The following is a 16,302-nucleotide window of genomic DNA, read 5'->3' as shown; positions in this document are numbered from 1 at the left end:
TCTTTCTTCCAGTAAGAAGCTTCCTTTGAAGGTATAGATGTTCCACTCATGGAAGATGTATAGATATGAGAAAGAAATTCCACAGGAAACAGTAAATTAACACAACAATCTGTCCAGTTCATTTTTTCACAATGAGCATGCCCTGATCACAGAAAGAAAATAAACCAACATCTCTCTCCTCCTATCCCCTTTTGTCTTCTGCATTTAGATGGCACATTCTGGGAATATGTCAATTGATAAGGGACTTGTCATCAAAACTCTTGTAATAGAGAGTCTTTCTCTATTCTCTGGAAACTCAAAATTAGGACAAAGTTGTGTCATTCTTTCATTTTCTGAATACATTCTCTTGAAACTGGACCGGGCGCGGTGACTCACGCCTAAATCCCAGCACTTTGGGAGGCCGAGGTGGGCGGATCATGAGGTCAAGAGATCGAGACCATTCTGGCTAACAAGGTGAAACCCCCCTCTCTACTAAAAATACAAAAAATTAGCCGGGCGTGGTGGCGGGCGCCTGTAGTCCCAGCTACTGGGAGGCTGAGGCAGGAGAATGGCGTGAACGAGGGAGGCGGAGCTTACAGTGAACTGAGATCGCCCCACTGCACTCCAGCCTAGGCGACAGACCGAGACTCGGCAAATTCTCCTCTATGCCCAGTGAACAAATAACAGAGGCTAATTGTTGGGTCAGACACTCAAATATTTGCTATAAGAAATGCCTGCTGTGGACCTAACATTTGGGCACACCATCTTTCCTCCTTCCACTTCCCAGAATTTTTAAAATAAATGCTTCATTTTCAACAGCAAAATGTCATGGTGCTTCTTGGCAACTGTCACATCATACCCTCCCGCTAAGGTTTGTGTTCTTCAGTCTATTCCAATAATGACATCAAATCAGAAACACAATGTCTCCCACTCTCCTGCCTTTGATTTATCCAATTTGTTCCCTTTAACAATCCCATCTTCCTTCAAGTTAATGACGGAAACACAAAATGCTATCATTCTTTACTTTGTTAACTCTGGGACAGTTTAATCAAAAGAGCTATGAGTATTTAGAAGTCTCAGGTATTACTGAAATGCATAGCCATGATTCAAATATATACAAGAATGAGGAAAAGGGGTCCTTCAAATGTTATAATTTATTTCAGCTTCAGAAATACAGCTTCACATTTTCACAATAGATACATGTGACCTTCAAGAATGGTACAGGCTTTGAGATTTTTCTTCAAAAATTCCATTCTAAGAGTCCATATATCAGCATTAAGAAATCCTGAAAGTGCCAAGAAGACAGTGGAAAGTATCCGGCTCATGTTAATTAAAGAATCAACAGAGAAGACCAGATTTTGCTTCTGTATATTCCTTCTTCAAAAAAGCAAAAGAAAAATTTGACCCAAAAAAGGGAAAGTAAAATTAGACAAGCAAGCAAAACAAAGGCTGTTACATAAGAAATAAAACACAAATCAAGTAATAGTGGTGGAATTACTGGTTGGGGGGAATAATTTGTAACAAACTGGTAGCAGACAAGGCCAGAGGTTACAGTAATTTTTGTCATAATTTTAAAACATTTCACAATGAGCAAAGTTTAAGGAATTCAAGAGTAAAAATTAAAAAGAGATTAATGACTTGAGCTAAGCCATGAGTGAAACTTCCGACCAGAGGTGAGAAGTCTCACCAATATACCAGTATGAACAGGTCTTAAGACAAGCACTCCTCACTGAGTTTCCTCTCTCTTGCTCTCACACATCTACACACTCTTAAATATATACAAAGACACACATACACAAATAGCAGTGCATATATTACATACACTTCAAAAATATTCTTAAAGTTTCACCTACACAGCACCACATAATTTTAAACATACCAATTAGATAGGATGAGTAAGAGTATCTAGAAGACACATTTGAGCTTTTTAGAACGTATAATGAGTGATCTGGTGAACTAATAATCATTTCTCCAAAATCATCTAGATTCATTTACATTAAACTCTGAGCTCACAGCTAGTAGTCTTCTAATTGAAATGATATAAAACTCATGGCTTCAGACTCATACACTATCTTCTTTCATGAGTTCAACAGTTAGAGACCTATTAGGCTTTATTCTTCATTCTGAGGAGATTCCTGTTACTTTCAAATAATTATGCCATTTGCCAAATGAAAAATGTTTACCTGAAAAAGGGGATGACCTACCTTCAAGGTATTAGAGAGCTTCTCCCTTACATTTTCAGCAAATTTACTCAGAAAAATCCACTACTTTAATGTTGCTGTGTCCCTTTATTTTTTTTACTTCTACCACAGAGGAAAATGACTATGTATATCAACTTAGCTTTTAAGATTCAGCTCAGCAACCCAAAAATAATTTATAATTCCAATTAGAGATCTTAAAGATAGGTCTCCAGATTTTACTTGTTCCCCAAAAATATTGTCAAAGGTAATTCCTTCTTAGATAGAAGTGCTGTGGATTCAGATACAAATGTCTATGGACATAACCATGTTGCCATGGTAATTATGAGCTTTATACCTCTCAAAATGACAACAACCTGGAGTTAGAAAATGTTGTATCCCTCATATATGTTATGAGAAATGAACCATTGTTACCACGTGTTATGGCAGATCATCCAAAGCTATCTGTTGTATTATCACAGTTTAAAAAATATCTGATACTACACATACTAAGTACATGTATACATAGATATTTACAACCATACATATACATATATTTATATATATACACGCAATGCACATACAATCACACTCATGCTTGTGGCATTTTAACGAGTATTTTTAAACCTACCTACTCAAATGGACATAAAATACGCATACTTACAGAAACATATTTACTAGGTCCATATCATATACACAGAGACACATGCATAGAAAATGTGTTTGTACACAGAAAACATCAATGTGTATCACATACTGGTATTAGGTCCCATTTCATATTTGAGAATTATGGCTACGCAGTCTATACTAAAAAGTCACAAAATTAATCTGTGTGACCACTTTTTACTTCTAAGTCCAGAAGGCTTATAGTTACATCACAGGAACTGGTTTCATTAATATACTTTAGAATAAAGTGAGTTTGTATTGGAACAAATAGGAAATTTGCTAATAAACAGACCCTACTTCTCGTCTATGTTATAAAACACAGCTAAAAGCAATATTCAGACGAGTAACCTTGGTAGATTTTTTTTAGAAATGCAATATACTTGTTCTGAATCAATACTATTTCAATAATCTGTCCATAATTGAGTAAATGGTTATTTTAATTAGTCATTATGCATGCAAGATTTCGCATGTGACAATAAAACTATATTTACCTAGCAAATAAACATTTATAGTTTATTTTCCCAAATCCTAAAAACACTGATTTTTTAAAATATGCTAGACATGATAGAGCTACATCTATTGTGTTTACAATATCAGAGCAATCAGTTAAGAGGAAATTACACAAAATATTAGAAATGATATGGGAAACAGAAAGCTCATTAAGCTACATTCCCATCTTAAGGCCTGGTGTGCATGCTGCACCTCAACCTATGCACATCCTAGAGTTTCAGACTTCATTCAACATTGGCATCTCCTTTTAGCAGAATACAAACCCTTTGGGAAATGAGATTCATACTAATAATATGACATAGCACTGCAGCAAATTAAAATTCTCCAGTGTCACTGCTGAAATTCTAGGGTAGGCTGGGTTCTATTAGAAATAACTTAGGAGTAAAGAACAAAAATGTACCCACAAAGGTAGACAATTGGGGCAGTGCAACTGTGGGACTATAATCTAAAAGCAAATGCCAAAGATGACAAATGCCATTGTTTATTACCGCCTAAGATCAGTGGAAGGAAAACTGGAAAAAAAAAATCTCCAATTTTTTTTTTTGACATGGTTTGTGCTGATCTAAGAACACACCAGTGGTTATTCACAATATTTTCCTTTAACAGAAGGAAAATTTTGAAATACAGCAAAACACAAAACCACATTTAGCACAAAGCCAAACCCTGAAGTATATAATCTGTTAGCTGCCTATTTTAGAGAATTCAAAGGAAGAAGCAAAGGGAATCCTAAAACAAGAAGTTTTATAAAATATCTCACTGAAGATTATTTGTTTTACTATGGATGTTTGCTTAACATTTTTTCCATTTAGCTGAGACACTATTTTTAAAATGCAGTATGTATCTCGCACATTGGTTCCATTCACAAAGAGTTAACTTTTTTCCCCCAGTTTGGGGTTTGGGGTGAGATACGAGAGGATTTAGGATTGTGATGTTTTTATACAATCACTTGTAACCTTAAAAGTTGAAATGACCTTTAGGTAAATCTTGTATTTTGTGATTTTTACCAATTATAAATGGGCTAGCTGTAAGCCTTTAGAAGAAGGTCAATACAACACCACTCAACACGGCAAGTTCTCTTTTAATAATGGTTAAAAGTTTTACTTTATACTTTATGAGTATCTGCTCTGGGTATAAACTACACAGGAAATGAAAGTTAACATACAAATCATGTTTGCTACTTTCAAAGGGAGACATTTCAGTTGGTGAAACCTGATTTACTTCTGTAGAATATGAAATAGTGTCATGGGACACCCCTACTCAGTGAATACTTGCTCTGCTGTCTGGGAACAGTTAGCACACAAAAATTCCAGTTGGCTTCTGGCTGTTTCCTACATGTGAATCATCTGGTCCTAGGTAGTCCAAAACTTAGCCTCAATACTGAACTATTAACCCCCAGGCTAAACTGTTCTGGTAAATTTTAGAAATCTTAAGAAACTGCAAATTTGCTTTAGATTTCAATGTTTCAATACCCTTTTCTGGAGTGACCTGGATAGGGACTTTGAAATACTACAACTGTAGAAGTGTGAGCTCTGCTCTTATCCCATGTCATCTTCTACTGACTTCATTTCAGGAACCATTCTTTAAATGTGATTATCCTATAGCCTCAAGATTTATTAAGAAAGCCTATAATGGATACAAAGTTACACTGAACCTGTTTCAAAGGCAGGATAAATTTTTACATATCAGGATTACAAATCAGCATGTAAAGATGATTTTTTTTCTCCAACCAAAATAATAATAGTAAAACTGGAGTTAGTATCAAAGTGTAGTTAGCTATGCCAAAAATTAGAGCAAATAGAAAAGTAAACATTATCCATGTCAGCCTTCAATATAACCCACCATGAGGTTAATATAAGTAAAGAAAAAAATTACATTTTCCCCAACACTTCTAGAGATGTGATATTTTGCTTCTTCCTTGAACTCTGAAACTAATTAGCCAAATTTATTGACTGATTAACAAAAAAAGAAGCTTTTATTCACTGTTGCATATGCTTCTAGCATGAAGCAAAACACATTGGAATGAGGAGAAGCTCTTCAGAGCAAATAGTGCAGACTTTTCCTTTGCAAACTACCTCGTGCTTCTGGAAAAGTTTATTCTTAAGGAGTCCTAATTTAAAAAAATCACTTCCTAGCAGTCTTATGACATAAAAAGGAAGAAAAGAGGAGCTAAATAGGCAATTATGGAGTAGGTAGTAGCATTCAAGGTAGACAACAGAATTACTCTCATCCTAAACAGAATGTGGGAAAAGAAATATGTATGGCTTAGGTCTAAGCCCACTATCTCGTATTTGAATAATTATATTTAATGAGCTACCTGGTAGATAGCCTAGAAAACTTGTCCAAAGCAATTTCAAATATATGCCTTGGTAGGCAAATGATCCCCAAAGTATAGGGCTGCTATACAAACCTACCTTGGTCAGCACAACATATAAAGCCGCTAAAGGTCAGCAGTTTTCGAGTCAAACCCCAAAGATTTGACGTACCATGAGCAATGAAGGTGAGTGATGAACGCATTAGTAAAACTGGTTACTTGCCTACTGATGTCCACACATGCGACTACTCATGATTTACTGCAATGGTTATCAAATATGTTGCTTTCGCATAATTCATTAGTGATTAATTGCCATGCCAGACACTTCATTTAGTCTAACAGGGAGGATTCTAGTGGGCGGATTATAGTGGGACGAGTTGGTGATGGGGGTGGTCTCCGGCTAGAAAGAGAGAAAGAGAAAGGTAAAGAAACAAGTAGAATATCTAGTAGAACATTGTTCCAAGGACACTGAGAAAGAGCCATTACACACATGCTCATGCACATACAGGCCAGCAGAAGTGGTTACGATCTGTAATGATTTTAACATTGTCACCTTTCATTTATCTAGTAGTTTTAATGAAAATTACGTATTTTTTCATATGCAAATCTTTCTCAAAACTGAAGTCATTCCTTCCAATACTAATAAGAAATATGAAACTATTTGAAACCCATCTGAAACATACTGCACATATCTCAGCCAATATAATATAATAATTACATAGAATGAACTCAGGAACGAATAAAGTATATTGTTTCAGACAATGATGGTTTTTGAATTTTTATTTCTCACATATAATTTTCCTCTTTTTTTCTTTCTTTCAGGATATTAATTATCACTTCTCATTGCCTTTATAACTTTCTCCAGTTTGTTCTATATTATACTTGTAATTTGCAGAGCACTAAAAATCAGAAAAGCAAGGCTTTAGAGTTCTCTGTAGCAAGTGTAAATAGGCTTAGTGTGAGTGCCTGTTTAAATTGCAGGAGCTCTAGTTCCTATTTTGGGTCTTAAAGATTTTAGTATTAGTAATAGTAGTATTACTCACTTTCTAGTTGGCAGTGATGTTTCTGGTAGCTGAGTTTACTGAGCAAACATACTTGAGATAATGAAATATTACTGTATTTGAGAGTCTCAACATTACTAAGTAATATTATTTATTACTTATTATTATATTATTTATTCCTCAAGCTTCTACATTTATTTACTCAATATATTAATAAGTTTTTTAGTGTATTTGTGTACTTGACTTCATATATGGTATCTTGGGTAGTCATTTTATACCCCCACAAATTTGACAAAGTCTGTAAATTGAAATGTTTCTTTTTGATAAAACTCTGCAACTGATTTTTTCAGAAAGACTCCTTCTGGAATTATAGTCATAAAATTTTCTTCTGTATTAGAAACTCTAAATTGATCAAATTGAATGTACTTTCTCAGGTGAAGAAGTAAAGTTAGAAAAATATATGAAAGCAATTATGAAATGTTGATGAAAAATCATGGAACTATAAAATTAAATTACACGGTCAAGGAAAAATCAAAGCAGAAGAGATATTGTTGATTAATGGTGAAAACATTAACTATTTAGGCACAAACTCATAGATATTAGTAGAGTTCCTTTTACCTCATGCACTTGAAAAATGTTTAAGAGGCTTTAAAGGAAATCTTTCTTTAGGGAGGGGCAAAGCACTGGAATTACAGGTGTGAGCCATGGTACCCAGCCTTTTCATTTAAAATGGCCATATATGTTTAACTTATATCCTGAATCTTGAATCTGCATAATTTTCGTCTTTGATATGAAGTTTCTGAAGGCCACAGGTCACACCCACTTAACTTGTTTCATACATGTAATTACATTCTCAATGTCATTTTGGTCATCTTCTGAGACTACTAATTAATCATTCAGGACTTACTTCAGTGAAGTCTTCTCTGACCTGCGATCCCCTCTCCTGATACAGTTGTTCGTATAGTATCTCAACAAATCTGTATTATTAGTCATCACACTGAACTCTAATTAGGCTTATATGTTATCTTCACTGATTAGAAATGAGCTGTGTCTTAATCATCTTCATGTAACTGCAGTATCTAGTTCACTGCTTGTCATTCAGTCACTGAATGTTTGATAACTGAATGAATGAAAGTTCCTCCTAGAATCAAGAAATAACTAATGAATGCTTGTGATATCCATTGGTCTTAGAAATACAAGGATATTTGTGGGTAAATCATGGCCATAGCAAAAAAAAAAAAAAAAAAGAAAAGTAGCTAAAGTGACATGTAGGATTGATATCCTTGGCGACTCTAAAGTATCTGACTGCTCAGTTCTTTAGTAGATATTTGGAATAAATACCAAATAATAAGCCCCCTGCCCTCAGGGAGTTTGACAAATAATCATGTAACCTATGGAAATGTATTCTTAGCAATTAACCAGTTGGCTGGTGGGAGGAGAGAAATGGCCAGAATTTGAACTTTAAGGAGGAAAATTCTACCAGAAGTTTTGATAATGGAATTAATTAGGGGATTTCATTAAATAAAAAGTTGATTTTAGACTACAAATTCAGTGAGAAGTAGGATACAGCATGGCATGATGGATTGGAAATCATTTCATGAATATGTGATAGCTTGTATCAAGGCTTGTAGCCAAGAGAGAAAGGAATGAAACTGACTTCTCTTTTGATGCTTTTGTTCTTGGCTTAACTGTTATTCCTCAGTCCTTCTGGACCATCCCATAGTTTTCCCCACTTCCTCTGCCTTCCTTTATGACTTCATGTTTGTGTCTCTCATAGCAAGTAACCCTGCTTTTGATTATGTATTTATTTACTAGATTATTACCAGTGCCCCCCAAATAGATTCAAAATTCCTTGAGAAAAGAGACCACATATTTTGCATCTATTATATATATTCAGCATTTGGTACAATGTGATTAGAAGGCAGTGGTTAAGTATTTGTTGAATAATGGACAAATGAAGAAATGACTGAAAAGTGCCTAAACAAGATGTTTAACTAGGCTAGAGTTTAGGCTAGATCAAGGTGAGTAGGTCTAGTGAGGCCAAGGATGCTACACTTTTAAGGCATTTGTCAGAAGCTTATGTTTGGGGTACTATGTTTACATAGAAAGAGTCCTGGATCAGAAGTTAGAAAATGTGGATTCTAGCTCCAGTTGCCAAATTGTGCAATCAGACTAGATGATCTATGTCAGGATTTCCAGTTATATATTGCAGAGATTATTTATTGAGCATCTAATATGTGGACTGCCTCATGCTACATGACTTTAAAGAGCTCAGCATCTATTCAGAATGGAAGATGAGTGGAATAAAACAAATATGCAAGTAGCTTTGTTATAGTACTCCATTTTAAGTGGAAAAATGGGGCAAAATTTTATAATTCAGAGTCTGAGAATACATTCTGGGAAGTCTGAAAATACAATAATGTGGTCAAAGTAATGGCAAACATGATTGTAACTGCTGCATATAAAACTTGGAAGTAAGGGAATGTAGGTCTATAATGAGTGAAACTGGAACTTAAATGATGGCGACTGAAGGGAAGAATTCAATGGTGTGGATAGAGAATAGAAAGACTTAAGTACTCTTATGGCACAGTAAATTCTCATTAATATCTGCTTTAATCCTTGGACCATGTGGCTGGGACAAGAGGACAATAGTAGTAGGCAGTTGCAGAAAGAAGTCAGGACAGGAGATGAGGAGAACATATGGTTCTGCTATGTGCCAGGTCTATTGTTAGTCTTATTCACTACCATATCCCATAACTTAGCATGGCCTGTGGTTCATAGTATTGTTTTTTTCCCAAATCAATCATTCAATCAGGATAGCTTATTCATTATGAGCTCTTTAAGGATGCCCCTAGGGACATGCATTCAATAGTCACTGCATAGCTAGATGGTGAATTAATAATTAAAAGAATAAAAGATAAAATGTTCATATTCTCTCAAAGTAACTATGATAACTTGGAAATATGCCTAGTTTCAGTTAAAGGAACCCATATATGTACTTAGTAATTAAAAATCCTAAAGAGCTCCTCACTAACCCTTGTAGAAGAAATAAGCATTTTATTTATTTTTTTCTAAAACAATAACAACAAAAATCTGTATATACAACTCTACTAGAAAGCAATTCAGGGTGAATTTTCTTAATATGCAATGCTAAGATGTTTGCCAACTTCAACACCAGAAAACATTTAAAGTTTACTGTTAAAGTTCATTTCATTGGTCCAGCTTCTAACCATTCAAAGAGTTTCCAAAGACATTCACCTCACAAGACAGTTTGTTTTGGGGAAAGCAAAGTTATTGTTTTGTACTAAATTTTCCTCAGTTGCTTTGTTTAGTGATGAGCTTCGTTAAGTAAGGCATTATATTGAAATGGAGCATCTTGTATCACTTAGTATTTATTGAAACACTGTGTTGTATGTGGGCGGTTTATGGTTACATAGAAGAGCCAAATTTCTTCTTTCAAATCAAAGGGAAAGATGTAATACTTGAAGTTGTATTTGTAGCTGCAGGGACGGACTGTTTGCAGTATTGCGCACAATGACAAATTTTGTAAGAAAGTCAAATGCTCATGCAGGGTGGGTGGCATTGTGGGGGAGAAACTGGCTTTACCGATAAGAGAGAAGAATGCATCATTGTTTTCTTGCCTTATTTTATTGTCTTTTAAGAATAGATGAACTAAAATTTCATCTGCTTTTCTTTGGATTAGCTGGTCCTGAGTGTTCATGATAAGAGGCCCATTTTAACAGGAGTTAAGGGAGACCTCAATAGGGCAAACTGCTTTGGTGTATCAGTTTGTGGGGTGGGTGTGAAAACCACCTTTCCTCTAGCTTCTTGCCTCCAGCTAGCATAATACTGATTTGTGAAATGGATTGGTCTTTCTGTCCCTGCCCTTATTTCTCCTTAGGATGGGAAGCAGGAATTATCTGACTGGTAAATGTGTAAGCCAGAATGGGCCTATGTGGCTCAGTCTTCTTCCGTTCCTATGCTTGCACTAAGATCTCATGACTTCCAGTGCAGAATTCTTTCTATTGGGCAGTTAGATTGACATGCTCTAGGCAATGGTCCTCAAATTGGACCTTGCATCAGAATTCCCTGGAAGCCTTGTTAAAACACAGGTTGCTGGGTGCCAATGGGGTAGGATATTTCTAACAAGTTCCCAGATGCTGCTGGTCCTTGGATTATGCTTTGAAACCACTGCTCAATAGAAAAAAGATTTTTACTTTGCTTTATTAGCAATTCAATTTACTTGCCAGGTAAAGTAAAAACAAAAAGAGAAAGTGCTGGAAAATCTTAAGAAGGAGGAAGAAATATTGTAGAAACACTTTGATACCTTTGGGAATTAGACTTAAGCACGGGTGAAAGCAGTTTTAGCCTTATGTTGTAAAGACCAAGATACTGTACTATAGTGTTTGTTGTTATTGTTGTTAGTCATTACCAGAAGAATAACTACTACTTGCTCAGGGAAGCTTGTATTTGCTTATGAAAATAAATAGAAAGTAAGCATCTCTAAATGTGCATTCCAAATTCTAATCTTTGGAGAGGGCAGGATTGAAGTTCAACATAATTAGTTAGGTGGACCCAAATTAAAAGAAAGGCTTCAAAAAGATATATGAAGACTGACATTTTAGAGAAGATATCTGCTTAAAAGGGCAGTTATTTGCATTAAAAGGATATACAATAGCTTCTTTTACACTGCAAGTTTTACTTATAAATTATAATTGAAAGTTTAAAATATAACTCTCAAAATTCAGTTACATACATCTAGGATCAAGGGAGAGTTATACATCCCAAGTTTCCAAGGGCCACTAGAATCTGATATCAACTTGCCTACCATTTTTTAACTTATTTATGATTTAAAAAATGAAGGGTTTTATCTACAAAACCATTTTCTGTGTTTTAGAAATTGAAATGCTTTACTTCTCAATGACCCTCTTGAATCATTTAATGCTTGCATCTTTTTTTTTTTTTTTAAGTTTTAGGTGTGCAAGCATATCTTATCATCTGAACAATATTCAAAACCTTCTATGAACCGAGATTACTCCTACACCTCTTGCAGCTTTCCATAGCACCTGCTGAGGGCAGTGTCCCAAGTGGTAGATCAATGAGTGTGAATGGGCCCAAAGATAAATTGGGTCGGAGCACACCTCTAGGTAAAATGGAAGGCAGCTATGATGAAGGACCCCTACTTCTTCTTGTGAATGTCTGCTCTAAGAGAACAAATTTTGGGACATTGTATTTTAAATTTCAGCAATGTATTTGCATTCTACTTCTTATTTTGGGCATTTATTTAACAAATAGGTTTTACATATCTAGAAGGTATGAGGCTAAAGTCAGAAAAATGCTGTAACAGTCATGATTTTGTCCACATGGAAGATAATATTTTATAATTTACTGTAAGAAATACTATAGGGTGCTATTCAGCATATTTTTGGAATTTTTGGCTTTAGTAACAGAATGAGCCAATACTATACAAGAATAGTTAACAGTAGATGCTGGAAAGAACACAGAACTTGGAGCCCACTTAAAGGATTTAAGGAATTCTCTAATATGATTATTGCTGTGTATTAGAGCCAGCATTTCTTTCCCCTGTGAAAATGAACCCATGATTTTATAATGTATGTCATTGGGAAAATATGAATCAATTTATGGAATTTGAAATCAGAACATAGGGAGAAAAATAGTTCACAATTTTTTGATGATACAAACATACAATTTTTTGATGAAGGTAATATCCTGTATAAATTAGCCTCTGAAATAAATGGTAATATAATCTGCTTTGTCACACTTTCTTTACATTGTCCTACATGTCTGACTTGGATTCCACCCCTAGGTATGGTGTCTAATACAACCACTTCTGTGGTTGTGGCAAAAAAGCATCTTAAAGGATGATTTACCCACATTAACTCTGCTCAGGTTTATGATTTATGGAAAGAATTTTACAACATTCACTCAGGCAAGCTTTTCAATATAATAGAACAAGAAAGTGTGTTTAAATTGGTTTTTAAAATAAGTATCGGGCTTGTTCCAAAATAAATTTTGATTGAGGCTTGCAAGTCAATTCCTTTTATATTCCTTCATCCCCTCAGTAAGCTCTACTTATGTGCTAGGTACTGTGTTAAGAGGTAGAGACAGAAATAAAGACAGTCACTGCCCAGAAGAAGTTTCTTGTTGAGATGGAGAGAGACAAGTTAACATGACCACAGTAGGATTATGATAAAATAGTTGCTTTGGGAGTTTCAGAAACACCTGGAGTCCTAGCTCAGAGTTGGAAGGAGGATGAGAGGTTGGAAGGACTTCCAGAAAGCAGAGAAAGTTAAGGGGACTAGCATTCCAGGAACAGAAAAGGTATGTGCAAAGGAAAGAAAGTCAGAAAGTACTGAAGTTTGAGAAATCAAGGGTTGTCTTATTCTTTATCACAAATACCAAATGACTTCCTTTGTCCCAAGTCCTCATAAAGTCATGAGACAGGTAACACAGAGGATTTTTAGTTGTATTAAAATATGATTTCTTAAAAGCATTACTTTCGAGATTAACTGTTAAGTATTTTGGCCTTTGTACTATATCGTTGAGAAGATAAACTAGGGGGAGGAAAGAGCTAAAAGAAACAAAGAAACACAGAGCAGCAGAAGGCAAGAGGGATACAGTGTGAGAAAGCATGCAGGGAAAGGAAGTGGTTTTACAGAGGTTTACAAGTGATTTTTTTTCCTTTGCTCCTTCCTTCCCTCCTTTTCCCCTTTCCTGCCCCTTCCCTCCTTCCCTCCTTTCTTCCTATCTCCCTTCCATCCCCCCTCCTTTCTCTCTTATTCCTAAAGAGACCTCCAGAAACTTATGTGCTGTAGAAACCTACTCCCACTGATGGTGAATGGGGTAAACCTTTTTCTGATCCGTCTCGTCACTCCCACTTCAGGTACCAGGAGAGGGAGAGGCCAACTGCCACCATGTAGGGGAAGGAGGAGGCAGGAAAGGAGGTGCTGAGAACTAGCTACTGGGAGAGGCAAGTGTCTGCTTCTGAGAAGGAGGAGGAATTCAGGAGGAAGAAGGAAAAAGAAGAAAGGATAGGGAGGAAAAAGGCAACACTTCAAATCTCTATATGACTGTACAATTCATTTCTGCTTTGGGAAGATGGAAAAAACTTTTTGTCGCTTTCTGAGAGACAGCAAGAACCTTTCAAGCATGGGGATGTGACTTGGGGTAACTATGTAACTAGAAATACTGATAGAAAAATAACCTTTCCTATTCCTTTTATTTTTTTTTTTTAACAACGGCAACAAAAAAGAGCATGAGGAATTTGAAGACTGAGAGATGAGTTGTGTAGCATCAACATTTTCTTTCTGCCTGACCTTAATACTTGATGAATTAAAAGGTCAGTTTTAAGTGCACCACATGATAGGTTTCTGTCACTTCTATTTGCCCCGGTGACAAATATGAAGAAAAAGAATTACCATTCATTAATCATCCCAGTTTTTTTTTTTCAATCCAGCAGGAGGAGCTCTAACATGCTTTAGAGCTCAAATTTTAAAACAAAAATTTTTAAAGCAAACAGAGAAAAACAGAGAGGCATTATGCCTTGCAGGCTGCCATGTCAGTGAACAAATATGTGACTAAGTCCAATTAAATGCTTCGTGAGAAGCCAAGGAAGCCAAGCAATGATACTCGTGGAGACAGAACAGCCCACATTTCCTCCCTTCCACGAGCCTCCTCTTTCTGATGCAGTTAAGATGGGACTGGTCTGCAATATTAGCTCTTACAAAAGCGGGAGCAAAAGGGTGATTTCTGGGCAAGACTAGATGTAATTCTTTTCCTCTGAACATGTCATATTGTTTCTAAATGAGTCTTTGACACTGGCTCAAGAATTTGAAACGCATTTAAAAACAGAATTTTCATTGTTGGTTGAAGGCACTATGAAACTCCTAAAGGTTCCGTCACTTCTACTCAGTGGCTTGTCAGACGCTTTTTTTAAATGAGAGAAATGCTGTGTTTGTAAAAATTGGTGCTAAAAGGGTAAAGAATCATATGTCCCCTGGGCCATGTAAAGAGTCTGCAGAAAGAATTAGGGCTTTCTAACACACACACACATAAACTGGAACACAAAGAATTTACTCAGGAACAGTGAGGAGTATATGAATTTAACAGTTATGGGATTTTTAGGGTAAGCCTTTCCATTTTGGACAGTGTTGTAAGGGCGGAATAGATGAGTAGGCCTATAAGATGATCAGAATTACTTAACATGAAGGAAATTTTCAACCAATCCATTTTAATCTCTTGCCAACAAGAAGTCAAACTTTTGTTTTACACCTTAATGGTATGCCCACATTTTAAATTTTTATACAAGCTCCTACAGAAACTTTAACTAGACCAATTCAGACCAAAAGTCACTAAATAAAGCTAGTCTAGACGGAAAATCTATGAAAACCATATGTCTTTTAGGCATCTGTCTTACAAAAACTACCATCATCCTGGAGAAATTGTTCACAAAATATGCTTTTAGGAAAACACTGCTGTACTGACCATGGAGGCTGTACTTAAGAAGACGGCTGAACTTGGAAAGAGTGAAGCCAAAATGTTTCTAAATGAAAGGCTTTCATTTTCACATACGTCTAACTGCCTGTAAACATTACTGAAAGGATGGGCCAAGCAGATATCATTTATCTTACCATTATTCTAGAAGAGATCAAAAAAGTTTACAGTTTTGTTCCTCCTCACTACTACAGAACATTAGACCAGGGGATCTCAAAGCAACCCTGTTCTCACCCACAGAGAACTGTTTTGAATAATGTTGTACGTGGATGAGGCCAATAAACCAGAACATTTTCTTCTGATTATTACCTCATCCTGCTGGCCTGCCAAACACAGCTAGCAGGCTAGTGTTCGATATAAGTAACCAGAGGAAGACTGTTCTGTATAATTGGGTGTAGGGATCATCTGAGAGACAAGGGAGATCAGAAGGACTAGGGTATAGAGGAAGGGTGCAATGACAATGCAGTAAAAAGGAATGTTCTAAAATCTTGCTTTTCCAATTCAACATTGCTTTCTGAACTGAAGACAATGGTCAGTGCTACCTTCAGTATTCTAGGTACATAATGTTTCACCTTAAAATGCATTTTAATTTTAATAAGTGGTAAGCAATCCGCAGAAAAGAAATATAAATGCAAACTTTCATGACAAAAATAACATTCTAACTGAAAACTGTGAAGAGCAATGGAGCCTATGAAAGTATTTCTGAACTGCAAAGATTATTTGTAATCCTCTAGAATATTTTACTGAAACTTCTTTCTCTGCAGGAAGGGAGACTTTGGAACAATTCAGTAGCAATAATTATTGGCATGAGTAACTCCATGCGTTTTTCAGTCACCTAGAAGGTTGCGAATGAACAATATACATCAAATAGCCACATATGGCAAAAAAGTCCTAAGCTGGAAGAGGAAAATACCAGGAAAAAAAAAAAAGAAATGTATAAGATGTAATCAATTATACATCAAAGTTTTAAGCAAACACCAGAAACACTCTTTCAATATGTTATTCAAAGATGTTGTGCTTTAAAATCAGTTTTCAATGTAAGTATGACTTTTCAGGCATTAATTATTAAGATAGTGATGGAGTAATTTAGAGTGTTTGAAATATTAAAATGAATCAAGCAATTATATCAATATCCCTCATTAAA

General features: G+C 35.7%; 1 protein-coding gene across 2 annotated transcripts in view; it reads right to left on the bottom strand.

The window, feature by feature from the left end:
* Positions 1 to 1,115: 1,115 nt before the first annotated feature.
* DNM3 (dynamin 3) overlaps positions 1,116 to 16,302 on the bottom strand; it is a 574,343-nt gene continuing 559,156 nt past the window's right edge. For both annotated transcript variants that reach the window (XM_017866907.1, XM_017866908.1), the window contains one exon: positions 1,116 to 6,043. In XM_017866907.1, the coding sequence (XP_017722396.1) occupies positions 5,974 to 6,043 (70 nt within the window). In that variant the 3' untranslated portion in view covers positions 1,116 to 5,973. The remainder of the gene's footprint in view (positions 6,044 to 16,302) is intronic.

This window comes from Rhinopithecus bieti, unplaced genomic scaffold (assembly GCF_001698545.2).
Source record: "Rhinopithecus bieti isolate Rb0 unplaced genomic scaffold, ASM169854v2 scaffold_1853, whole genome shotgun sequence".
In the NCBI taxonomy this organism is placed as follows: Eukaryota; Metazoa; Chordata; class Mammalia; order Primates; family Cercopithecidae; genus Rhinopithecus; species Rhinopithecus bieti.
This window is presented reverse-complemented; position numbering and strand designations above follow the sequence as displayed.